This window comes from Odocoileus virginianus, chromosome 22 (genome assembly GCF_023699985.2).
Source record: "Odocoileus virginianus isolate 20LAN1187 ecotype Illinois chromosome 22, Ovbor_1.2, whole genome shotgun sequence".
NCBI lineage: Eukaryota > Metazoa > Chordata > Mammalia > Artiodactyla > Cervidae > Odocoileus > Odocoileus virginianus.
In genome coordinates, this window is record NC_069695.1 from 13,581,045 (window position 1) to 13,608,176 (window position 27,132).

At 48.3% G+C, this 27,132-nt stretch overlaps 2 protein-coding genes and 1 non-coding gene across 6 annotated transcripts in view; all 3 read left to right on the top strand.

The window, feature by feature from the left end:
- Positions 1–4,291, top strand: part of LOC139030334 (lipoxygenase homology domain-containing protein 1-like) — a 45,423-nt gene extending 41,132 nt beyond the window's left edge. Inside the window, exons 11-14 of the mRNA XM_070452423.1 lie at positions 605–765; positions 3,019–3,550; positions 4,003–4,157; positions 4,262–4,291. Coding sequence (XP_070308524.1) covers positions 605–765; positions 3,019–3,550; positions 4,003–4,157; positions 4,262–4,291 — 878 coding nt within the window. The remainder of the gene's footprint in view (positions 1–604; positions 766–3,018; positions 3,551–4,002; positions 4,158–4,261) is intronic.
- The window catches only part of LOC110123204 (lipoxygenase homology PLAT domains 1), a 90,021-nt gene continuing 66,749 nt past the window's right edge, over positions 3,861–27,132 (top strand). The window contains exons 1-7 of one of the 4 annotated variants that reach the window (XM_070452622.1): positions 3,861–4,157; positions 8,071–8,204; positions 17,542–17,708; positions 18,442–18,546; positions 22,999–23,127; positions 24,109–24,273; positions 25,470–25,651. In XM_070452622.1, coding sequence (XP_070308723.1) covers positions 23,001–23,127; positions 24,109–24,273; positions 25,470–25,651 — 474 coding nt within the window. In that variant the 5' untranslated portion in view covers positions 3,861–4,157; positions 8,071–8,204; positions 17,542–17,708; positions 18,442–18,546; positions 22,999–23,000. The other 3 variants (XM_070452621.1, XM_070452620.1, XM_070452623.1) reach the window with 3 other exon arrangements.
- Positions 20,557–20,663, top strand: LOC139030477 (U6 spliceosomal RNA). The gene has a single exon (XR_011482842.1). It is a non-coding gene; the product is annotated as a U6 spliceosomal RNA (small nuclear RNA).

A 27,132-nucleotide genomic window follows, 5' to 3' on the forward strand; every position in this document is an offset into this window, starting at 1 on the left:
TATAAGAAGCACCCTCTAATGGTGAATACTTATAACACATTTCCACCCTCTAACAACTTAACAGTATTTCTTCAACATAGAGACAAATTCTTTCTGTGTAGCTCTGTTGGTATCATCTGAAAGATGCCTACATTTAAATGAAGATTACCATTTCAACCATCCTCCTTTACTGAAAATAAGGGAAAAAGACAAACACATAGCCTTTTGCTTCTCTCTGCCCCACAGTGTCTACCCAGGGGTAGGCACACAGCAGAGGGTGCCAGCTGGTGTACTGACCTCATTCCTGGTTCCGGAGGACACATGCGGCACAGAGGCGAACTGAGCTTTGGAGTCTGATTGCTTAGGTTTGCCATTTCCACAACCAACTCAAGTCCTCGAAGCCTCAGTTTGTCGATCTGCAAAATGGCAATAATACTGCTTATAATACATCAGTATTTGTATCATTGGATGTATCATTGGATTGTATCATTTGTATCATTGGGTGAGACAAAGCCTAAGCAGCAGCAGACACATGGCACAGGTTTGGGACATGTTTGCTTTGTAACTATTATTACTGTTGTTGCTATTACTAAATGTCCTGCTTCTCCTCCGTGTACCCACCCAGTGATCCACTACGAGGTTGAGGTTTGGACCGGGGATGTAGGCGGAGCAAGCACCACTGCCCGAGTATTCATGCAGATTTATGGCGAGGAAGGCAAGACAGAAGTGCTCTTCCTCTCCAGCCGCTCGAAGGTGTTTGAACGGGCATCTAAGGACACATTCCAGGTGGGTGGGGGTAAAGCCGTGGTGGTGGAGGGGGGCCAAGAGAGGGCTCAGCATATGTCTGAAAACAGAGGGGTTGGTTCTCGGCCCTGGCTTCTTATTAGAACCATCTGAGGAGCTTTAAGAAACTAGTGCCGCCTAGTCTACACCTGGATCGATTAAATGAGAACCTCTATGGTTGGATATGTTTTCTGTCTGTGTGTATGTGTGTGCCCAGTTGTGTCTGACTCTTTGTGGCCTCATGGACTGTAGCCTGCCAGGCTTGTCTATCCATGAAATTTTCCAGGCAAGAATACTGGGATATGTTTCTAAAATCTCTACCAATGATACTAACATGCTGCCAATTCTGAGAACGGCTGGAGGGTTGATTCTAATTTAGCAAAATATGGTGCTAGGGCCTTGGTCACTGCTTTCATTTCCAGCCTTGGCCTCTGATTCAACAGCTCACTCAGCCTAAGAGTAGGGCCTTGCCTCCCAACCAGGATACTGGGAGGCTTGGGGTCTCGTGGCTCTGTTCTGAGTACCCCAGACCACCTCACTTCCCTTTGAGTAGCAGAGAAAAAGAGGTGAGAATGTAAGCATGCTGTTGGCAGGAGAGGAGGGCCCAGGGTGGTGCCTTTTAAAGGGCATGTGAAGGTTTTATGTGGGACACAAGTGCATGTGTGCATATGTGTACGTCTGCAGATCTGTTCTGCGGTAGCATCTTCATGCTGGCTGCTCTGCGTGTGTGCCATAAGTAGCCTGGCCTTCAGCAAAGAGTCCTAATCCAGTGCCCAGCAGAGAGGGTCCTGGCTGAGCTGAGCCAGGGTCATGGGTGTCTGGAATGTCAGCGGTGGAGGAGGCCTCCTGGAGTCCAACTCTCTCCTGACACGGCTGAGAGTGCAGAGGCCTGATCGGTTCACCTCCCTGAGCCTCAGCTTCCGTATCAGCTCAAACCTAGTTTTACAGTAACTACCTGGCCTGCTTCACAGCCCCTGGAAGGATGAAAATGGCCAATGTCAGGGAAAGTACTTAGGAAACGGTGACCAGTCATGGAGGTGTTAGGAGCAGAGCGTCTTCTGGATGTGAGTGGACTGCGTGGCTGGGTGTGGTGGTGGCTGCCTTCAGAGCTGGGCAGGTTGATGGGGGAGCAGAGACGGCGACTGAACCAGACTGTGAGGGTGCTGTGACCTGGAAAATACTGGAGAGGAGGAGATGGGGGAGAGAGACGGCAAGTGAGCCAGACTGCGAGGGTGCTGTGACCAGGAACTACTGGAATGTGCTGAAGAAGGAACTTCCCATTTCCAGAGCCCATCCCTACAAAGCTGAGAAGAATACACTCCTCTTTCAGGGGGTCCTGGGCTCCATTTTGGCTGCTCATTTTCTCACACAGGTGCTTCTGGCTACATTGTGGCTTCATGAAGAGTGAGTCAGGAGACCTGAACTCTCCTGCAGGTCTGAGCTCCACTTGCGGGGGGACACTGAATAGCTCATGGGGCAGCCCTGGGCCTCAGTCTCCTCAGCAAGGGGGCCGTCGCCTGAGCCGGGGCCAGACCTCCCCTCAGTGTCAGGCTCAGACCAGAGTGGCAGATGGCAGGCTGAGGACCCAGTCCTCTGAAGCAGAGCTAAATCCCTGCCCTTTGAGCCGGCCGTGTGCTAGGCCCAGTGCGGGAGAGAGCTGAGTGCACAGACAGTAGTGCCCGTGGGCAGAGAGGGACTCCAGGCTAGGCCGAGACCTTGCCAACCTCCGGGACCCCCCTGAGCACTCGGGGAGGGGAGAGCTGGGTGTGTGTGTGGGGTGCTGGGGCCTCTTGGGGGTGTGGGGGAGACTTCTGTCTTTGACAAACAGCACATTATTTTTCTGCTTCTTAGAAAAGTTTTATATGATTAACTCTGGGGGAAATATGCTCAGAAAGAGAGCACAGAAAGTCACAACACTAAAAAAAAAAAAAAGGTAATAATAAAGCTCAGGAACTGGAATGAATAGGTTTAGTTAGAGGCAGAGGAGGGAATAAAAGCATTCTGCAGGAGGGAGCAAAGATACAGAAATAAGAAAAACAGGAGTGAGTGTGATATGCCAAGTGTGTGTGTGTGTTTAAAGTGGAGAATGAGAAAGAGAGAGGGAAGGAGCCCATCTTGACCCATTGTATCGGGGGTTCAGAAGACATCAGTTTGGGTGCAGGGGGTTCCAGCAGGGAAACTAGGCTTGGGTGGGCTCGGGGGAGAGGAGGTGCGCGGGCAGCTTTGACTCAGAGGCCCCAGCCCCTGGTTCCGCAGGGCCCCGGGGAGGATGCCGAGGGCCCCCCCAAGCCACTGCCCCCGCGCTTCGTGCAGCTGGAGGCAGCGGACGTGGGCCAGGTCTTCAAGATCCGACTCGGCCACACGGGCGAGGGCTTCAGCCCCAGCTGGTACGTGGACACCGTGTGGCTGCGGCACCTGGCGGTGCGGGAGGAGGACCTCACACCCGAGGAGGAGGCGCGCAGGAAGAAGGAGAAGGACAGGCTGCGGCAGCTGCTCCGGAAGGAACGTCTGAAGGCCAAGCTGCAGAGGAAGAAGAAAAAGAAGAAGAAGGAGGAGGAGGGCAGCGACGAGGAGGACAAGGAGGAGGAGTCCTTGTCGGAGGAGGAGTCCTCGTCCGAGGAAGAGGAGGAGGAGACCGAGGAGGAAGAAGAGGAGGAGGAGCTGGAGCCCGGGATGCAGGAGGTGATCCAAGAGTACAAGTTCGATGCCCACCGCTGGCTGGCCCGGGGCAAGGAGGACAACGAGCTGGTGGTGGAGCTGGTGCCCACGGGCCAGGAGGGTCCTGAGCGTAAGCCTGCAGAGGGGTTACTCAGCCCCCAGGGTGGGGGGGGCTGCAGAGAGGGGAGGATGCCCAGCTCTCCTTGCAGGTGGGGCCCTCCATGGCTCTCCTGACCTGGGCTGTGCTGAAATGCCACCACGGACCGTTCTTTGCTGGCATTGCCCTTGCCCTGAGACTCTTGGGAGGAGCCCTGGTATAACTCGCAGTGACTCATCATGGGGACATCAGCAGGAAGGTTGCTGAGGACCAGTGCCTTGCCAGAACTCGCAGCCTCTTGGGCTTCGTGGTGAAGGGAAGTCTTGGATAGGAGGAGGAACCAGTTCGCCTCCACGTCAGTGTAGACGTGGGTGTACCCCGAGGTCTTTCCTGCTTCTACCATCTGGCTGGATCTGACGGGCTGAGCCTCCAGTCCACCCCGAGGCCCAGGTGTCTTCAACACTGTACCTTTCTGTGTCCCCCAGCCAACACCTACGAGGTACAGGTGATCACGGGAAATGTGCCCAAGGCTGGCACTGATGCCAACGTCTTCCTGACCATCTACGGGGAGGAATACGGGGACACCGGCGAGCGGCCCCTGAAGAAGTCAGACAAGTCCAACAAGTTTGAGCAGGGACAGGTAGGGTGTGGGCTCCCCCGGGGGGGCTGGTGGGTCCCAGATGGAGGGAGCCCTCTGGTGATTCCCCAGGCAGGCCCAGCCTGCACGGCAACTGCTCTGTCCAGCCCAACGCCCTGTCCAGTCCAGCCAGGTAGAATGGAAGCGCCTCGTCCACAGCACCGGGGCTTTGTGGCGGGGACATAAGGAAAGGCACAGGTGGGGTCTGGTGCCAGGAAGCGCCCAGGAACTAACTGGAGGCGGCATGGGTACCAGACCCTCAGGTGCTGAGTGGGGGGACAGGGGTTCAGGGAGGAAGTGCTGACCAGAAGATGGGCTTTGGAGGAAACTTGGAGGGGAGGAGGCGTGTGAGCTGGACCGCGGTGGAGGAGTATGGTGCTGATCTGACGATGACAGTGAGAGGTGTTCCCTGAAGACGGGACCACACGAGGGAGGTGTGGGGTGGAAGTGAGGAAGGTCAGTTGGAGGACATTGGACGGTGGGTCTTCTCACTCTGCTGTGGTTACTGCCAAGCCATGGCGGGTGCCGCCTCTGAGAAGCTTGACACGACAAACTGAAGGGTTGGGGGCATGAGAGCCTTAAATGACAGCTGAGAAACTCGACCTACATCCTGAGGCAGTGATGCCACGACGGCATTTGAGCATTTAGAGAAATGCAGGTCCCTCTCCTTCCAGGTATAGTAGGAAAAGCATGGAAAAATGCAACTGTCATTCTTGTCCCTTGAGATTTTACAGGGTCCTCTGGCTAGAAGACTGTCTCTCATGTCAGCTTTCCCATTTCTGTCAGCATCCCAAAGCCAGCTTCCCTCATCAACAGAGAGGAGAACCAGAAATGTACAAATCCATTAAAAATACTTCTGGGCTCATTGCTTGATCTATTTTGGATGTCCCTGCTTTTTTCTTCAACACCACCTTCCCATGACTTGAAGATCAGGATTTATTTCTGTGTTTCCTTTAAAACTTGCAGCCACTATGATGACTAGAATTGGAAGAAAATTGCAGAGGATGTAATTGGTATAACAGATGAAATTTGAATGTAGACTACATGTTAAATAATATTGTGTTGACTTTGTTTCCTGAATTTGGTAATTGTACTGTCATTGTATGGGCCTCCTTGGTGGCTCAGCGGTAAAGAATCCATCCACCTACAACACAGGAGCTGCAGGAGATGCAGGTTCAATCCCTGGATTGGGAAGACTCCCTGGAGGAGAGCATGGCAACCCACTCCAGTATTCTTGCCTGGAGAATCCCATGGACAGAGGGTCCTGGCGGGCTACAGTCCATAGGATCGCAAAGAGTCGGACATGACTTGTTACTGAGCATGCAAGCACTGAGATTATATGAGAATGTTATTCTTAGAAAATCCATGCTGAAGAATTCAAAAGTAGAGGATCACTATATCTGCCAAATAGTTTCAAATAATTCAGGCAAAAAATAGAGAAAGGGCAAGAGAGAGTGAGAGGGAAAACAAGATCTAAGGGCTATACAAAATTTCATTGCTCTGTTTCTGCAAATTTTCTGTAAATTTAGAATGCTTTTCAATAAGTAGTTTAAAAATTATAGTCAAGAAGATCTCATTCACTTATTGGGTTCACTTCTCTGGTCCTGGTGTCATATGCTTCCTCCAGTGCATATACGTACAGTGGTATTGTATACGTACACTGGTATCATATACGTACACTGGTATCATATATGTACAGTGGTATCACATACATATGCTGGTATCATGTATGTACACTGGTATCATATACATACAGTGGTATCATGTACGTACAGTGGTATCATGTACGTACACTGGTATCATATATGTACACTGGTATCATGTATGTACACTGGTATCATATATGTACAGTGGTATGTACATACACTGGTATCATATACGTACAGTGATATCATGTATGTACAGTGGTATCATGTATGTACACTGGTATCGTATACGTACAGTGGTATATACGTACACTGGTATCATATACGTACACTGGTATCATATACGTACAGTGATATCATGTATATACACTGGTATCGTATACGTACAGTGGTATATACATACACTGGTATCATGTATGTACACTGGTATCATATATGTACAGTGGTATCATGTATGTACAGTGGTATCATGTATGTACACTGGTATCATACATGTACACTGGTATCATATACATACACTGGTATCATGTACGTACACTGGTATCATGTACATACAGTGGTATCATATACATACACTGGTATCATGTACTTACAGTGGTATCATGTACGTACACTGGTATCGTACATGTACACTGGTATCATATACGTACAGTGGTATCATATACATACACTGGTATCATGTACATACACTGGTATCATGTACGTACAGTGGTATCATGTATATACACTGGTATCATATATGTACACTGGTATCATATATGTACAGTGGTATCATATACATATGCTGGTATCATGTATGTACACTGGTATCATGTACGTACAGTGGTATCATATACATACAGTGGTATCATGTACGTACACTGGTATCGTATATGTACACTGGTATCATGTATGTACACTGGTATCATATATGTACAGTGGTATATACGTACACTGGTATCATGTACATACACTGGTATCATGTACATACACTGGTATCATGTACGTACAGTGGTATCATGTACGTACACTGGTATCATATATGTACACTGGTATCATATACGTGCAGTTGTATCATATACGTACAGTATCATATACATACACTGGTATCATATACATACACTGGTATCATGTACATACATTGGTATCATCTATGTACACTGGTATCATGTACGTACACTGGTATCATGTATGTACACTGGTATCATATATGTACAGTGGTATATACGTACACTGGTATCATGTACGTACAGTGGTATATGTACATACACTGGTATCATGTAGGTACACTGGTATCATGTACGTACAGTGGTATCATGTACATACACTGGTATCGTATATGTACATTGGTATCATGTACGTACAGTGGTATCATATACGTACAGTATCATATACATACACTGGTATCATATACGTACACTGGTATCATGTACATACACTGGTATCATGTACGTACACTGGTATCATATACGTACACTGGTATCATATACGTACACTGGTATCATATAAGGCTTCCCTAGTGGTCTCTCTCCCCACTTGAATGGTGAGCAATCTAGGTCTTACACTTTACATTCTGTCAATTACTTTGGATTTGCACTTTGACTCATAGTAGGTACTTAATCAGAATGTGTGGTTGAAGGAGTTTATGCACATACGTACACACACAGCATGTAGTATCTGCATACATGCAAGCAACAGGTCCTACACATACACACACACCCCCCACAACACAAATGCAGGCATTCAGTCAACCCATTTCCCCTACTCCTCTCTCACGGTCACTTCTATCACCCTCTTACCTCCCTCCACCTTCCAGGACACAGTGAAAATGAGAAGACCTCCCTGGCAGGGGCAGGTGAAAAGACAGTAGTGCAGTAGGTGAAGGGAATGAAGAGGTGGAGACTTCCAGCTATAAAATAAATAAGTCTCAGGGATGTAATGTACACGTAGGGAATATAGTCAATAATGTTATAATGACTCTGTATGGTGATGGATGATAATTGGTCTTTAAGTGGTCATCATTTCATAATGTATAAAAATATTGAACCACTATGTTGTACACCTGAAACTAATTTAATGTTGTATATTAATGATAACTCAATAAACAGAAGCCGGTAGTGCAGACAAAACCCCAGATGGCTGGCTACATTTTCCATGCCCCCTCCTTCCTGATGCTTTGGATCTAACAATTGGCCTGAGGCTGCCCCAGGTCCTGGGAGGGTGAAGCTGATGGTGAGGTGGGGAGGGGAGGGCTGCCCCCACCCCATGAATGCTACTCTGATCTTTCCCAGACAGATACCTTCACCATCTATGCCATTGACCTGGGGCCCCTGACCAAGATTCGGATTCGCCATGACAACTCAGGCAACAGACCGGGCTGGTTCCTGGACAGGATCGACATCACTGATGTGAACAATGAGATCACGTGAGTGGGACTGGAGGGGAGGGAGGGGAGGCCATGCCTGCCACTGAGACAGTCATGGAAGGAAGGGTAGGGCGGGGTGGCTGTGATGCGTGAGGAGGGCTGGGCTGGGATGGGGGTCTGGCCTGAGGGGCTGGCTAGGTGGGCATTGCCTCCTAGGAGACTCGGGCTGCCCCTCAGCTGCCTGGCCTGTCAGGTGGGCAATCTAGTAGGAGATCTAATCCAGTTCTTTATGTCCATCGTTTCAGAAAGCAGGTTTTCTATTCCTGCCATGGCCCAATCTCCATGCCCAAACTTACTATTCATCAGTCTCTCCATGTATAAAGTGACTTCCAGGACATGACTTTAACATTCTAGACCAGGAATAAGGAAACTTATTCTGTGAAGGCCAGAGAGCAATTATTTTAGGCCATTTGGTCTCTGTTTCAATTATTCGGCTTTGCGTTTGCTGCAGAAGAATAACCATAGGTGATACCTAAGTGAATGGATTTTATTTAAGCTATTTTTTTTTTAAGGTAGAGTAGTCAGAAACTGGACTTTCTGGTGGGCTCAGCAGCTAAGAATTTTCCTGCCAGTGCAGGAGATGGGAGTTCGATCCCTTGGTTGGGAAGATCCCCTGGAGGAGGAAATGGCAACCCTCTCCAGTATTTTTGCCTGGAGAATCCCATGGACAGAGGAGACTGGTGGTTCTACAGTCCATAGAGTTGCAAAGAGTTGGACACGACTTAGCAACTCAACAGCCACAACAACAAAGTAAATGGATGTGTTGTGTTCCATGAAAACTTCATTCATGGGCACTGAAGCTTGAATTCCATGTAATTTTCACATGTCACAAAAGCTATTTTTCTTTAGACTGTTTTCAACCATTTAAAGATGTAAAACCTTTGCTTGGGTTGTGGGATGTACATAAGTGGGTGGTAGGCCAGATTTGGCCCACAGGCCATAGCTTGCTGGCCCTGCTCCAGATTCATAGCTACCCCCGGGAGCTAGAGTGGGAAGGGGGTCTTGTCCTTCTGACAGGTGAAGGAACCACACCCCAGGGAGGTGAGGCTGTAGCCCCAGCACCAGCTCGTGCCAGAGTCAGGACCAGAACTCCAGACCATCAGAGATGAATCTGGTGTGTTTCCACCATGAGGCCACATTGCCTTTTGGGCAAGAGGAGTCAAGGGGCAGTAGACATGAAAGGAGGCCTGGAGCTATTGGGGGCGGGGGCGCAGAGGTGGACAGAGAAGGAAGCAGGCAAGATCTTGAGTGGTTTGTGGAGCTGCTGAGGGCCTGCCAGTGCCCAGAATGTTGAGGGCACTTAAGAAATAAGTGTTTGAATTAAACAACATCTTGGCCTGCAGCCTGGTGTCTCTTGAAACATTCCCCTCTCTGTGCAAGGTAGGGGTTGATGGAGGTCACCCCATCTTCCACCTCAACCCTGCCCCACCAGCCCAAGAGATTACTCCAGACGGGGACACTGAGGGACAGCTCACATACAGCCCAGTGTCATGGATATCTATGAGGTCACATGAGATCCCTGTGGTGGCACAGAAGGGCTGTGGGACAAGCCCACGCTGGGAACCAGGGTCCTCACCTGGGGTAGGTGCTCTGCCAGAAACTCACCAGGTCACCCTGGACAAGTTACTGCACCATCTTTATAGAAACTTTTTATTTTATATTGCAGTATAGTTGATTAACAATGATGTATTCATTACAGGTGTACAACAAAGTGATTCAGTTATACCCATACAACTATCCATTCTTTTTCAAATTCTTTTCCCATTCAGGTTAGTAGACTGAGTTTCCTGTGCTGTATAGTAGCTCCTCATTGGTTATCTATTTTAAATATAGTAGTGTGTACATGTCAATCCCAAACTCCAACTTTATGAGCTTTCATTTGCTCTTCTGATAAATGGGTTTAAAGATAATAGCCCACCTTACATCTCAAGATGGTCTCAAAATCTAAAGAAAGCATTTAATCTTGACAAGCATAAAGTGCTCCAAAAAAATGTAAGGACAGGGACAAACTGTGAACATCCCATGCAGCCTGGTTAGGGTCGGTGAACTCTGTTCAGTTGATTTGGCATCTCTGGGCCAGCCCAACAACTTGAAAATTATTGCAGCTCTATAATCTGTTTTAATTTCTGTCCATACTTGTCTTCTTTCATTATGAAAAATATTAGCTGTTCTTACCTCTTCAGATCAAGACATTAGGTGACTTTTTAAAAAATCCTGTTGGAATTTTGATCGTTTTGCTCTTAAATGTATGTGCAGAGAATTGCACATTTAGACCATGAAGTGCACACATTTCTGTCTATCCAGGTGCTCCTTGAGTATCTCAGTCAGGCCATTTTCTACACTTGCTACACACAGGCTACACGTTCCTGTTACATTTGCTCAAGTGTCTTATATCTTGATCACTCTTGTGACTGGAACCTTCTCATCACTCCTGTCTCCTTTCCCCCGCCCTTTCTCTTTCCTTCCTCCGCTCCACACTCGGCTCGTCTCCTCCTCTCGCCCTGCCATCCTCCCTTGGTGTTTCACGGTTTCTTTACTTTGTTTCATTGCTACTGAAGCAGCAGTAAGGGCTCTGTGCTCAGCTGGCTCCAACCAGGGGCAGGCAGAGAGCGACTCTGAGCAAAGCCTGCCCTGGGAGAGAGATGTAAAACCATGGCCGTTCGTTGGAAGCAGAATGAGAGCAGTGAATCTTTCTCTCGGAGAGGCACTGTCTTCTCAACAGTGCCATGACCTTCTATGACCTTTGTTAGCTCAGGAATAAGACCTTTGCAGCCAGAAGGGTGAATACACCCTGCGCTGTCCTGGATGCAGTCGCTGGTCTCCTTGCAAACTGGGTGCCCTTAACTCCTCTCTGCTGCTCCCCACCCCTCTGTCCATTGGTCCTTCTGTCAGAAAAGCTGTCAGACGCCCCTCCCCATCTTCAGCACCTCCTGGTCAAAGCCTCCTGGCTGGCCCCTCTGCCTCACCCAGGCCCTGCCTATGTCTGCAGCTGTCCAGACCCTCAGGCCATGTGTCTCCTCTGCTCACACCATGCAGAGGCTCCTGTGTCTGTCAGAGTAAAAGTGAGAGCACTTCCAGGGGCCGGTCCCATCCCTTTTGCTCACTCCTTGCTATTCCTTGAAGCCAGCAGACGCGGCCCCACCTCAGGGCCTTTGCACATGCCGTCCCCTCCTGCTGGCACTCCTACCCTGAAGGCTTGCTCATCCTTTGTCTAGGCAGGTCTCTGCTTAGGTCCCATCTGCTCAGCGAGATCCCACTCCCAGCCCTGGACCTTTTATTCCTCCTCCACTGTTTACTGTCCCCACATCACTGACTTATAGAAACTGCTCTATTTAGTCATTCTTCCTCTCCCTGATGTAGAATATGAGGTCCCCTGAATGAGGAAACGACTGCATCCATTTTGTTCACTGCTGTGTCTGCCCCCTCACCACCCAGTCCCTAGAAGAGTGCCCGGCACATAATAGGCATACCATAGATACTTATTAAGTCAACTAATAAATAAAATTATGCTTGATGTGTTGATTCATTCATAAATTCAACAAACACAAGCCATGCTAAGTGCTACCAGCTAAACAACTCGCTCAGACACCACCTTTGAAGAGCAAAAACCTATGATGGTCTGGGAGGTAGTTCAGGTTCAATTCCTTTCTCTTCCACTCTTTGCCTATGTGGCCTGGGCAGTCACCTCATCTCTCGAGTCTCAGTTCTTCCATCCATACAATGGGCATAAAGAAACTCTTACACAAAAGCATAGCAAGGAAAACAAACAAACAAAACAAAACAAAATTATAGCAAGGACTAAGTGAGGTGCTATGTGTCAGGGAGCCCAACACCCAGTAAGAGGCAGCATTGGTTCTTTCCCTGGGCAGAAATGTTCCAGTGAATCAACATTTAAAAGTGGCCAGACAGCTAGGAAATGGGGCAGGAAAATGTGCAGGGTGGTTGAGGAGCTGACAGCCAGGGAGGCAGGGAGAGCACAGGGATTGCAGGGTGAGCAGGTGTTGGTGGTCTCTGCGTGGTAACCTAGAACACTGAGGGGACCAGAGAGGAAGGTGTGATGGTAGGTGATCAGGCTGCTCTTTTGTCCAAGGTGGCATCAAGATGTGCCTTTATGAACAGGCAGCCCTTGGATGTTTGAGTGCTTGAAACAGAGACCATTAAAAGCAGTTGAAAAATGTGATTCAGGTGGCACAGAGGTGGAGAGCCAGGGGGCACATACGGGATGCAGTGGGTCACTGGGTTTTCTTGGGCATGAAGATCATGGAGGATAGGAAACAGGAGAAGAACACTGGAGAGGGTGGTGAGATAGGGTGAAGGGGCTCCAAAGCCACATTGCGAACACATCCAGGCTCCTGACTGGCTGAATTTCATGGGCACCCTTCCAGCTGAGCATGGAAGATGGGGAGAAGGAGCAGCGAGATGTCAGCTGCTGTCAGGCCCCCTCGAGAGATGCTGTCTGAGCAGAAAGGCCCAGGAGACGGTGTGATGCCCAGAGTCCCTGCCATCGCCATGAGGTCACCCAGACAGTGCCACAGTGGCCCCAGGGGTCTGATGTCCAGAGCTGGACAGATTCAGCGGAGCCTCAAGCAGGACCCCTTGGAGCCCTTCTGGCCTCTGAGACAGTTGCTCTGGAGGGCAGCTGAGTCTGAACTCGAAACCCCAGGAGGAGGGGACTGGAGGGAGTGGGGACTGAAGATTTATTGATCTGCAACTCAACTGCAGAAAAAAAAAGGAATAATTATTTTCCAAATAGAGAGTGCTTGAGGTCTTTCAGAGGAGTCTCAAGCTGTCAGGGTCCATGATCGAATGATGTGGAAAGTCTTTTTAATGGTGGTTTGCAGCTGTGAATGGCTCTGAGTGCGTTGTCCTGGGGTCTGAGGTCTCCCGTGGGTTGACCGGGCTCTACCCACAGACTTACATCCTCTCATATAAGGAGGCCGCTAATCCCTTGGGCAGGGAGAAAATTGTGAAGTTGAGACAGTTTGTCTGGGGACTCTAGCCTGGGAGGCTCCGCCACTGGCCTCTCTGGAAAAAAAACGTTTTAAAAGTGTCAGGTTGATGTTCACACTGACAGCCCTGTAACACTTGGGATGAGGAGAGCTGGTCCTCTCCTCTCACCGGCTCCGCTCAGACAGTTCCTGGAGCCTTGGGGTGACGTCAGGCATCACATTCTAAGGGGCTGATGGAAAAGAGAAAATGCATCTTCAAGAAAAGAATAGTGGCTGATTAAGAAACCTAGGAGTTGTGGCAGGAATTCTGAAGGAGGAATTAAGAACATTTCACCTGAAGAGGGGACGATGCCTTTTGATTCCATTGATTCCTGTGGTGCCCATGTATGCCAGGGACTGTGGATGGCAGGGGGCAAGGAGAATCTGAGCTCGTGGGGTGTGCAGTTTGCCTGATTTCTGGCAGAGACACTTTAAATACATGCTTCTGGGCAAACTCTTCCTTCCTCATCACTTCAGCGACCATTTATTTGACAATCATGTCCAAGTGGTATCCCAAGTTGTATCAGTCAGAATAGGCTAGGTTCTGCCAAATAACAAGTAGCCCTAAAATGTCAGTGGCCTCACACAATGGAAGCTTAGTTCTTGCTCATAACATATGACAAGGCGGGGGGTGGGCATCTGGGGGGTATATGTTGAGAATCACTGTGATCTCTCAAGCATCCAAGCTGATGGAGGCTTTTCCTCAGTGTATGTTTCCATGCTCTTCCTTGCAGTGGAAGGAGATGTGACAAATTATGCACTGGCTCTTAAAGACCCCTTACAGCCCAGAGATTCCAAGTACATTAGCAAGGACTTAAAAATTCAAAGTCCTCCTCACCTCTAAACTATGAATCTCTGATGTTTTAGTTTCTGAATACATAACAGAAATGGGCGGGCATTTGTGAGTGTGTTGTCTTGAATTAGTGTGTCTTTGTTAAGTCCTTCTCTCTGCTGCTTCCTCGCCCCCGCCCTTGTTGGCTAAATGAGGTTTGCCACATCTTCCTTCCTCCTTTAATACTTTAGGTATCTTTTTATATAGATCTGCAATAAAATCGAATCACTCAACTTCAGAGAGGAAGAAGCAAATGCCACACAAGTTAGGAATATATTTAGTATTCTGAGCTCTGTCCACACTCAATCAGTAAGCCTTTCTCCACCTCTGTTTCCAGCCCTAAGACATAGATTCCTGTTCTGATTGATGGGGATCTCTTAAGACCCTGAATCGTGACAGACAGATGTTATAGATGTTATTCTTGAATTCCATTACAGGTGGCAAATGTGTTGGGTGGGCTTTCCAGCAAGGGTTGAACAAAAAGTTTCTTGAATTATTTTTCCTTGTAAGTTTCACCTAACAGGAAGGTATTCTCTGAAACCCCTCACTTCTCCAGGATTTGGGGGAGGGGGGCGGTTATCACAGAATGTTGAGGCAGAAAAGACATGACAGATTATTTCATCCAGCCTTAATGTGACGAAACTTGGGGTGCAGGGGCCACCCTGCATGTTAGGGGAAGAGCAGAGGCACAAGCCCAGAGTCCCTGAGACCCAGACCCACTGTTGTCACACCGCTCTTCCCGTGCCACCAGTGGGCATGAGCTTCAGCCTTTACGTGCAAAATGGGAAAGGCCATGCATTAAACACATTTTACAGCTTTCAGTGCGCAATCTGCTCATTCCAGTTTTACTTTCAAGTGAAACTCATCCTTTTGGCAGCCCGAGTTTTGTTTCCCATGCTGAGTTTAAACCTCCTGCTGACCCCAGCCCTGCCACTTCCTTCCATTGCCCTGGCAGGAGTGGTGGATACCCGGCCAGAGCACTGCCTGCCTCTCTTCTCCGCTCCTGAGGAACAGCCACCTAGTCCCCTCCCCAGGCCTCCTGGAGCAGGGTTTATTCCCGTGGGAGGAAGGGGAGGGTACTGGCCCAGAGGCCCAGTCCTCCGCTAGACGTCCTGTGGGTGCTTGTTGGCACTGTTGGGGGTGGAGGCTAAATGCCCGGCGCTCAGGCCCGTCCGGCCCCTGGCTCCGGTTCTCCACCGCCAGGGAGCGGGATCCGGGGGCTCGGGGCCCGCGACGCTGCCGCAGTGGGCGTGCTGAGGACCTCTAACTTCCCCGAGCAGGTGTCTCAGGGACCACAGGGGTGGTGCGCCCAGAGGACAGGCGGGGACGCCTTGCGCATGCGCTCTTCGCGGGTGTGGGAGCGCTCGCGCCCTCCCTTTCTGTCTCGCTGACTGTTCTGTCTCCCAGTATTAGTCTCTCCAGCTCCTTATACCTCTCTCTCCTCCTGTCTCTGTCCTCCTCCAGCCGCCCACACTCTCATTACTCCTCCGCGGCCCCATCCCTGCTCTTTTCTTTATTTCCGTCTCTCTCCCTTAATTGGCCATAATTTAGAACTAAAAGCCTATTATTCATAAATTATTTGGTTGAAGAAAAATTTAACTTTTCCATTCATACATTTAAAAGTCTGAAAAGTGGAACAATATGCATTTTTCACTTAAACACTAATTTCAAAGCAATCTAGTTTGTCTCTCTCAAGGCTGAGCTCCTCCCACCGGTTAAATCCATGTCCCTCCTTACACAGCTATGGGGGAGCTTCCCTCATAGCTTGGTTGGTAAAGAATCTGCCTGCAATGGGGGAGACCTGGGTTCGATCCCTGGGTTGGGAAGATCCCCTGGAGAAGGAAAGGCTATCCACTCCAGTGTTCCGCCTGGAGAATTCCATGGACTGTTTAGTCCTTGGGGTCGCAAAGAGTCGGACACGACTGAGTGACTTCCACTTTGGATGCACAGTTGCACCTCCACGCCCCTGGCCCTGATCCTCTCCCATGCTGATGGGAAGCAGTAAGGACTGCAGGAGGGTGTGGGGCTCAGAAAGGGATGAGACCCTCGGTCTGCACGGTTCCCAGCATCTCCAGACTTTGACCCATCTCTGAATACATCTTATGCACCTGGACGGCATTAGGGATGGGGTGCAGCAGCTCCAGCTTAGAGATGGCCTGTCCCCAAACCCTCTGAGTTGTTCTGGGAGCCCAGGGGCCCAACGGTGAACTGTCCAGCCCATGGCCTCCAAAAATCCCAGGCTTGGGCTGAAGACAAAGAAAGGAAGTATCACCATCACCATCACCATCATCACCACTACCAAAGTATTAGTGAATTTTTAACCAAGAATTTACCAAGAGCCAGGCAATTTAAGCACTTAAAAATGTTTAATTCATGTAATTCTCACCACTGCCTTTGAAATAGGCAGCATTATCCTCATTCTATAGAGGGTTGCCAGATAAAATGTAGAATGGCCACTTAAATTTGAAAGTCAGATAAGCAAAGAATAATATTTTAGTATAAGAGTGTCCCAAATATTATTCTTTGCTTATCTAAAATTCCAATTTAACTGGGAATCCTGTGATTCTGCAGGCTAAATCTGGCAACCCTCGCAGAAAGAGTTGTAAAGAAATTTGTTCAGTCTCATAGGACTGTAGGTGGCAGAGCCAGGATTCAAACCCAGTCTGGATCTAGAGACGAGTCCTTAGTCCCCACTCTCTGCTGCTTCTCCTGGCCCTCGTCCTGTCTTCCCTTCCAACCTGGCTCCTCTCTTGCCCTGGGTTCAGCCTCTCCGCTGGGGAATCTAACTTGGGCCTGCCTTCCCTGGATGGTGTCTGCTGTCTGCTTTGCCAGCTCCTTAAAGGTCATACTCTTTGTATCTTCCAGAAGCTTAAGTGGGTCATTCCATTTCAATCCCTTATGTATGAAGCACCTCCTATGTACAATATTCTCTGCCAAAGTGACTCTGGCTAATAGATTGATTCTAGAAAAGGCCAAAACAATCCCCAGAAACACCTCTTTCTCTAGATTCCTCCTATGTAACCCTGATTCCAGGCACTGCTAACACAGCCTGTTTCCATGGGGTGTATGGAAACCACATCCCATATTTGTTGTCTACTCCAGGCAAGCATAGACTTCCAGGCAAACTGGATTCCCTCGTAGCTCAATTGGTAAAGAATCTGCCTGCAAAGCAGGAGAGCTGAGTTCGATCCCTGGGCTGGGAAGATCCCCTGGAGAAGGAAATGGCAACCCACCCCGTATTCTTGCCCGGGAGATCCCATAGACAGAGGAGCCGGGCAGGCTACAGTCCGTGGGGTCACAAGAGTTGGACACAACTTAGCGGCTAAACCACCACCAGGCCAGCAACTAGTGGGGTGATTCCAAGCCTAGGTAGGATGGGAGGGCGGTGCTGGGGGGTGGGACAGACAGGGGAGCGTTTGGGCCCCATGAGGGCCTCTCGTGTCTCAGCCATGACCGCTCTTTCATGAGACCTTCTCAAAGAGACATTCCCAAATCTCCCCATTCCCCTCCCGCACAGGTACTACTTTCCCTGCCAGCGCTGGCTGGCCGTGGAGGAGGACGATGGCCAGCTGTCCAGGGAGCTGCTGCCAGCGGACGAGTCCTATGTGCTGCCACCAAGCGCGGAGGAGGGCGGGGCAGGTGGTGACAGCACCCCCCTCGACAGCCTGGCCCTGGAGCAGAAAGGTTTCCTAGACTAGAGCTGATTTCTTCCCCCGGGCACCCCTCTCCTCTGTCTCTCCCCAACTAGGTCTCCATCTTCCTCTCCACTCTGGACTCTGAGCATTTCCTTCTCTGGGAATCCAGCAGTGCTGCCCTCTGAGTCTTCCATGGCAAGAATGGGGAGGAGACAGGGGCGTGTTCTCACATATCTAGCATATGGCTGGCTGTAACGTACATGGCTTAGCATGGAGTTATTGTCAGCAATGGAACGGAATAGAACCGAATAGTTACAGCTGGTTTTGACTTAGTCTTGTGTCCTCCCCTCCAGGCTCGTTATAGACTCCCAATGTGAATATTTTTGTCAAGGGGAAGAATGAATTTTCACGATTCCTGTGATGCTTGTGCTCCCTTCCTTGAAACTCGCATCCCTCAAACTTCCCAACCTGGAGGAGTCAGACTGGGGTTCCCGGCTGATGAACCTTTGAACTTCACAGTCACCCCAAATCTTCCTTAAGCTTCCTACACTTTATTGGTTGAGAGTCTCCTGTGTGAGCTGGAAGTAGGGGTGGCGAGCCTCGTCTCTGCCTTCTGGAAGTTTCCAGATTAAAGGCAACTACAGAACAACACATACTGCAAGGAAAGTGACTCATAGAAACAGTCAACCTAAGCAGAGAAATGTGCTTAATATGTTGTCTCCCTCCTCCCTTCATGGGAGGTGCAATCTACCACTCACTTCTCCATACTCTTCTCCTGGCAGATAAATCTACCACATTTTCAGTGACCATAAAGACTGGGGACAAGAAGAACGCTGGCACTGATGCCAATGTCTTCATCACACTCTTTGGCACTCAAGATGACACTGGTAAGAGAGCAATGCAAGGCCACATTCACCCATGTTCCTCTCGAGGGAGACTGGAAGAGACAGTGGAACTTTCCAAAGATATCCTGGTCATGTCTCTCACTTTCTTTTTTAAGAAATCATTTTAAAAATTTTCTTTACTGTTTTATTGTATTGTGGGAAGAATACTTAACATGCAATCTGTTTTCCTACCAAATTTTAAATGTACATTATTGTTGACTATTGGTTCATGGTGTACAACAGATTTCTAGAGATTGTTCATCTTACTAAACTGAAACTTTATGCCTATTGATTAATAACTCCCTATTTCCTCCTTTGCCTTGCTTCTGGTAACTACCAATCCAATCTTGTTTTTATGAATTTGACCTTGATATCTCATTTCAGTTGAGTCATGCTGTATTAGTCTTTCTGTGCCTGGCTTACCTCACTTAGCATAATATCCTCAAGAGCCATCCACATTGTTGCATATTGGAGAATCTCCGTTTACAAGGCTGAGTAATATTCCTTTACATGTATATACCATATCTTCTTTATCCATTCATCTGTCAATGGACATTTAGGATTTTTATCCCATGTCTTAGCTATTGTGAATAGTGCTGCAGCAAATATAGAAGTGCTAATATCTTTTCAATAACCCGATTTCATTCTTTTCGACATATACCCAGAAGTGAGACGGCAGGTTCTTATGGTAGCTATATTTTCAACTTTTTGAGGAACTTTCATACTATTTTCCAGAGCAACTGCATCATTTTAGATTCCTACCCACTGTGCGTAAGGGTTCCAGGTTCTCTACATCCTCACCAACACTTGTTGTCTTTCATTTTTTGGTTTTTTTTTAGTAACCTCCTGACAGGTATGAGATGGTATCTCATTGTAGTTTGGGTTTGCGTTTCCCTAATAATTAGCTGGGAGGGATTGGGGGCAGGAGGAGAAGGGGATGACAGAGGATGAGATGGCTGGATGGCATCACTGACTCAATGGGCATGAGTTTGAGTAAACTCCGGGAGTTGGTGATGAACAGGGAGGCCTGGCGTGCTGTGATTCATGGGGTGGCAAAGAGTCAGACACGACTGAGTGACTGAACTGAACTGAACTGAATAATTAGTGACAATGAATACTTTTTTCATATATTATTGGCCATTTTTATGTCTTCTCTGGAGAAATGTCTATTTAAGTCTTTAGCCCATTTTTAATTGGGTTATTAGATTTTCTTTGTTATTGAGTCATATATTTCTTTATATATCTTGGTGATTAACCCCTTATAGATAAACGGTTTGCAAATATGTTTTCCCATTCTACAGAATTCTGTTTCTTTTGCTGTGCTTTTAGTTTAACATAATCCCACTTGTTAATTTTAGTTTTGTTGCCTGTGGTTTTGGTATCATATTCATGAAATCATTACCAAGACCAATGTCATCAAGTGTTTTCCTTAGGTTTTTTTTCTAGGAGTTTTACAGTTTCAAGTCTTACATTTAAATTTGTAATCCATTTTGAGCTGATTTTTGTGTATGATGTGAGAGAAGGGTCCAAATGAATTATTTTACTGTAGACATCCATTTTCCCAGCACCACTGATTGGAGGGGCTTTCCTGTCCCTATTTTGTACACTTGCGTGCCTCTGACTCTTGAATGATTACATGCAACTGACCCCAACAGAGAGAGGCAATTCCTTATTCTTTTAAAATTCTTTTTATATCCTTCTAAGTCCTCTCTCGGCCCTCATTGCTGCCTCTACACCCTACAAGTGTTTGGAAGCTGTGAGAATCATCTTCCCTGCAGCATCATCTCCCCAAGTAATGGTGCCCAAGTCTTTGTCCAGCCTTCCTGAAAGGTGTTTTTTTGTTGTTGTTGTTTTTTTTTTTTTTTTTTTTTACCATTTCCTGCACCCTTCTTTGAGGCATCACTATGGTGGCCTTTCAAAACTATAGTGAAGGAGCTCCTCAGTCCACACAGTGAGCAATCTCTGCTCTGTGTCTTTTGCCAGCTTTCCCCTTCTATTCTAAATGCAGAGGTAGTGCTCACTTCAGCAGCACATATACTAAAATTGGAACAATACAGAGAAGATTAGCATGGCCCCTGCGCAAGGATGACACGCAAATTTGTGAAGCGTTCCATATTTTTACTATGGAATATTACTCAGCCATTAAAAAGAATTCATTTGAATCAGTTCTAATGAGATGGATGAAACTGGAGCCCATCATACAGAGTGAAGTAAGCCAGAAAGATAAAGACCATTACAGTATACTAACACATATACATGGAATTTAAAAAGATGGTAACGATAACCCTATATGCAAAACAGAAAAAGAGACACAGATGTACAGAACAGAATTTTGGACTCTGTGGGAGAAGGCGAGGGTGGGATTTTCAGAGAGAACAGCATTAAAACAAGTATACTATCAAGGGTGAAACAGATCACCAGCCCAGGTTGGATGCATGAGACAAGTGTTCAGGGCTGGTGCACTAGGAAGACCCAGAGGGATCGGATGGGGAGGGAGGCGGGAGCAGGGATCTGGATGGGGAACACATGTAAATCCATGGCTAATTCATGTCAATGTATGGCAAAAACCACTACAATATTGTAAAGTAATTAGCCTCCAACTAATAAAAATAAATGAAAAAAAAATAAAGTAAATGAAAACTTAAAAAAAATAAAATAAAATAAATGCAGAGGTAACTCTAACTCTATCTCAATAACAACCTGGGAAATGGTGGCTCTTCCCAATCTCCAATAAGATTCAGCCAGTGGGTTCCGTGGTACTCTTGATATGAGATGCTCAGGGAATCTTGGAGTCATTCTGGAGCCTCTGTCAAAGCCATCACAGAAGGTGGCATATGCACTGGAGTCAGCTGTCCACTTGGGCCACCTGTCCAGCCATTCTGAGATCAGAGAGGAACCAGTTCCTCAAATATGTAGTCATCACATATTTTCTCATTACCCCTAAAGCTCTATTCCAAGCATTGCTGCAGAATGAAGGGGTGATCCCTGACTTTGTAATCACTGACCTTGAGATGCTCATCTTCTAATTCAGTTGTGTGTACTCGAGCTTGACTAATTGGTTTAAATTTCTCCTACACCACTACTAGCTGCATGACCTTGGGAAAGGCGCATAATCTCTCTTTGCTTTAGTTTCCACCATTTGTAACATATTCTGATGGCGCATTTGGTAAAGAATCTGCCTATCAGTGCAGGAGGCACAAGAGACATGGGTTTGATCCCTGGGTTGGGAAGATTCCCTAGAGTAGGAAACGGCAACCCACCACAGAATTCTTGCCTGGAAAATTTCACGGACAAAGGAGCCTGGTGAAGTATAGCCCATGGGGTCACAAAGAGTTGGATATGACTGAGCACACACACGCACTTTTGTAAAATGGAGATTAAACTAGTAGATACCCCCAGAGTTGTGGATTTAATGAAATTGAACATGTAAAATATTTGAGACAAAACGACAATAAAGCATTTATTATTAGTATTATTATTACTTAATAAGTTAAATAATGCAAATATAATGAATGAATCAGGTTGAAACTTACAAATGTATGTCACTGCAATAGTTACTGAACCATGGTCAATGAAATTGAGGGGGCCTAATAGAGTGCTTTTATTTGCCAAGGGATTTCTATGTGTTTGGCACATTTTTTAACACTCAACAGTCATCATCTTATTAAATAGTCACGACTTCTCTATGGGAAAGGCACCAAAGCCACCCCTTTTGACATTTGAGGAAACCAGATCTCAGAGAATTAAGTAATTTGCCCAAGGCCACTCAGACAGTAACCAAGGTCTGTCTGATTCTTTGTGCACTTAAATCATTTGCAATAAGTCTGTGATTATCAAAAGACTTCCCACATGAGGCAGGACTTACAGGGATAAGGAGACTTGAAGGCTGAGGCAGGAGGGGATGGTGATGACCCTGGGACCACCTTAAATTTCAGACCAACACTGCAGTCAGAGCCCTAGGACAGAGCATGTATGTGAAGTGGCAGGTGAAGGGCACTGGAATCCAACCCTCCTTCTGTCATCCAGAGAAGAGGCTCCAGAGAATTGCCACATGCCCCATCCTGTAGGGATGCCCCTATTTCCCCACTCCAGGGAACATGGGAGGATGGCTCCCTCCCCACGTGGAGAAATCTGAGGCGTGTGTCTTAGGGTCCTAACGCTTTCTCCCCGGTGATCTTGGATAAGGCCCTTAATTTGTGGTTGTGTCTCCTTTTCTTCAGCAAAACTGGTAATAAAAATACATATGTCAAAGGGTTACTGCAAAGCTCCATAAGAGGACATACATACACACACACATACAAAATGCCCAAAATGCCCCATGGATTGTATCTGTATAATCTAAATTTGATAGAAGTTCAGAAATTTGCTCATTAGGAGAAGAGACTAAGAGGGGTAGTTAGACTAGGTTTGAAGGCCTCAGGCCTAGCCAGTCATGTTGGGGCCATTTGGTTGCAGGAATGACCCTCCTGAAATCCTCCAAGACCAACAGCGACAAGTTTGAGAGGGATAGTATCGAAATCTTCACAGTGGAGACCCTGGACCTGGGAGATCTGTGGAAAGTCAGGATCGGTCATGACAACACAGGTCTGGCTTCCCTCCCTTCTGTTCCTGGCTAAGAACATGAGGACCATGGGCAGGTCCCCATGGGTGACTAGGAAAGAATCTAGGGTAGACTTGGATGTCATCTGCTTTCCATAATGACACAGCTTCCTCAGTCCCTTCACGGCTGCGCACAGAGATTCTGGTCTAATTGATCAGCGTAGGGCCCGGACACTGGTGATTGTTAAAGCTTTCTCCCCAAACCCCACAGTCAGAAATTTCGGTGTGCAGCCAGTCTTTGATTTAGTAGGTCTGGGATGGGACCCCAAGAGTTTTTATATCTCGCAGGTGATGCTGAGGCTGTTGTTCTGGGGGCTCCACTTAGAACCACGGATGGAGCCAGTTCTTCCCAGAACCCCCTAATACCATGTCCAAGTTTGTTCTCTCAGTAAAGCAGGACTCATTTTCTTGGTCTTCAAACCATATCCTGTGAGCCTGAGGAAGGAGGCCTTTCTCCTTGCCTCTGGGACTGAGGGACACAGTCTCTGCCTGACTGGCTTCCATTTCCTTCTTTAAACCTGAGCACTCATTTTCCCAGGGAGAAGCATCAGTCCTTCACTGGCTTCCCTTCCCTTCCCATCATAAACTGAGGCCAGGGAGCCCAGCATGTCACCCTGCCACTGGATGAAAGTGTGGAGTCCTCGGTAACATAGGCTCTCTCTGGGATCTGGGTTCCCTTTTTGGAATACCTTCCACCCTGGACGGTTCTTTGCTTCCCTCCTCTCAGACTCTGCCTCCTGTCATCTCTTCCCCATGTCCCTTCGCTCTTGTTCATTTCACTGACAGCAGCCCAGAGTAGGATCCGGTAGGGTACACAGGAATCAATCCACACTGCTGTAAGCAAAAGGGATGATGAGTCCACGCTGGTGCCTATGGCTAGGGAAGGATGCTTGGAGTCCCTGGAGTTGTATACAGGAAGCCTCTGTGCAGAGATCCTTGAGGGGTTCTGTGTCTCCTTCCCTCCAGGCAAGGCTCCAGGCTGGTTTGTAGACTGGGTAGAGGTGGACGCCCCATCCCTTGGAAAGTGCATGACGTTCCCCTGTGGCCGCTGGTTGGCCAAGAATGAAGATGACGGCACCATCGTCAGGGACCTTTTCCACGCGGAGCTTCAGACAAGGCGGTACACACCATGTAGGAGTCCTGCAGGGCAAGGCTGGGCCTCTCTCCGAGACCTCTTCATCCACCTGCCAACTCCCAGTCCCTCATCTGGGGTTGACCCGTGGCCAGGCCCACTTTGGGAATTCCCCGGGCCCTGTGCTTGCTGTGGACAGAGCTCTAGATCGAGGGAAAGGAAATACAGGATGTATTTCTACTCCAAACTAGCTGATGACAACAGGCAGAGAAACTGACTTCTCTGGAGTTCAGTTTCCTTGTCTGCAAAATAGAGATAATAGTGTAGGGTGGCTGTAAGACCCAAAAAGGAGAAAAGATAAGGGCTAACGCTTGTTGTTTTGTTGTTGCTCAGTCGTGTCCGACTCTTTGCAACCCCATGGACTGGAGCCTGCAGTCTCCTCTGTCCATGGGATTTCCCAGGCGAAAGTACTGGACTGGGTTGCCATTTCCTTCTCCAAAGGTTAACAGTGAAGGGTCATTATCAACCCCTTAACCAGTCCTCACTCCAGTCATTAACACACCCAAGAAATCACTGTTGTAAGATTTGATCTTGATGGGGGGGGGGGGTGTGTGTGAAAAACTTGAAAAGAAGCTAAATGTAATTCCTTTCTCAGCTAGAGAAAAGGAGAAAGTGGGACAATTAGGTGAATTTTTGACACTTCGCTTCCTCTATCATCATCTGAAAGTCTGTGTTGCCGGGGAGGGGCAGGGCAGTGTGGAGCCAGTGGATGAGTGGTAGAAGGGATGAGAAGAGAAGAGAAAGGACTCTCACCACTGTAGACTGGCTGATCTGATTGGCAGTTGTACCCTGAAACATAATGCTCCAGTGTATAGGATGTCTGCACCAAGGACTGCACTGAGGATGCTGTAACAAGTAAGGAAACCAAGGCTCCTCAAGGTGACTTGCACAGGTCACAGTCAGGCTAGACAGAGTCTGTGCTTTCACCCAACCTGTTGTACTAGCTTTGTGATGGGAGAGGCATGGAGACCCTAGTCTAAGGTGACAGCGGTTTTTGATGGACACTAGGCATGTTGGGATACCTCCCTCCACCCTGGGTTGCTAGGCAACCACATGAAGGTTCAGGCACCTGGGTAGCAGCTAGCAGTGAAGGGACAGATCCAGAGTGGTGGTGCTGGTGAAGAACTTGACCTGCCTGCATTTGTTTCCTGTTTTCACTTCCCCTCTGACTTTGCCCTCTGTCCCCTCCCCTCAGTTGTCCCTTACGAAATCACCCTCTACACCAGTGATGTCTTTGCTGCTGGGACAGACGCCAACATCTTCATCGTCATCTATGGCTGCGATGCCGTGTGCACCCAGCAGAAGTACCTGTGCACCAACAAGAGGGAACAGAAGCTGTTCTTTGAGAGGAAGTCCACCTCCCGCTTCATAATGGAGGTACTGGCATCCAGCAGGCTTCCAGGGGAGCCAGGACAGGGGTGCAGGCTGGACCAGAAGGCAAGGAGACGGAGCCCTTGTCCAGAGTCTGGCATGTGTCTTTCATTTGATGGGGTGTTGTGAGTGAGGGAGATGGCAGTTCATCCAAGCTCTCTGAACCTCAGTACATCTGAGGAGCCAGGAGGACAGTGACCCTCCCTCTCCGGGACCAGTGTCTGAGTCAAAGGTGATAATGAGTGGACAGGGTTTAAGGAAGCTAGAAGCACAATTCCACTGGGGCCATCTCCAGTGCCACCAACAGCAGAGCCACAGAGAGAGCTGGCTTCCAGACTTCCTCATCACATTATTGTCTCCTGCTTACCTGTCAAGCTACAGCCAATACAAAAGAGCATCCCATGTATTCCTTGGTTCCCCCTCAGCTCCGGCCTGAGAGTTTTGCTGTTCGATGCTTATTGTGGATGTATGTCACCGCATCCACACCTGGGTATTCTGTACACCCATCCCGTGCCTCCTTGTGCACCCCACTCTGTGCCAGGTGGGGTGGGAGAGACCAGGGAAGCAGAGGACCCAGACCATGCCTGCAAGGGGCTTGCAGTCTGACTGAGGAAGCCCAGATCTCACACGAGGCTAAGGAGAGGGTCTGGTGATCATCATCATAGCTGCTCCTGGGGGTAAGAAGACGCTGTCATAGGGTCACTTAGCCCTCGGAGCAACTCTGCACTGTGATTATCCATGCTTAAGTATGGGGAAACCAAGGCACAGAGAGTTTAGTAGCTTCCATGAAATCACACAGCCAAGGCAGAGTGGAAGCAGGACTCAAAGCCAGAAGGACTGGCTCAGAATATGTGCCCTTAGCCCCTGCTGTCCACTAGCCTATGAGAGCAAATGGTGGGGCTGGCTGAGTGTGCTGTAGGTATTCAGAGACCAGAGAGGACTCCCTGGAAGTGGTAGCTTTGAGCTGGACCTGAAAGTGGGCATATGAGGGACCAAGGAGGGAAGGACTTCCTAGCAAGGGGGACATCATGGCCGAGGGCCAGAGGTGGAAGGGAACACAGCGTGTGGCTTGAAGTTTGACAAGAGGGGATAGGAGAGTGATGTAACTTGGCTATAGGATGTGTGGAACAGGATTTAAAGGGGATGACTCTGAAGAACAAGGGGTAGGGGCTTGGGCTCTCCAGGTAGTAGGGACCTTGGGAGATGTGCCCCTTATTTTCTGGTGGGAGACAAAGCATAGAGCCCCATCTTGCTTCCTCGGGTTGCATCTGCCCCGGGGAACTCCCTTTCCCCTCCCCACCCTCTCCAGGAACAGTCAGCACTTGTGGGAAGGTTGCCACCTTGGTGGAGATTTTTTAACATGGAGAATTCAAGGGTGATTCATCTACCCACACGAAGCAGCATCTCACCCACGGAGATGTCCCGGTGCATGCGTCATCCCAGCCGGATGCTGTCAGAGGCCTGAGTGTGATCACACCTTGGCTTCC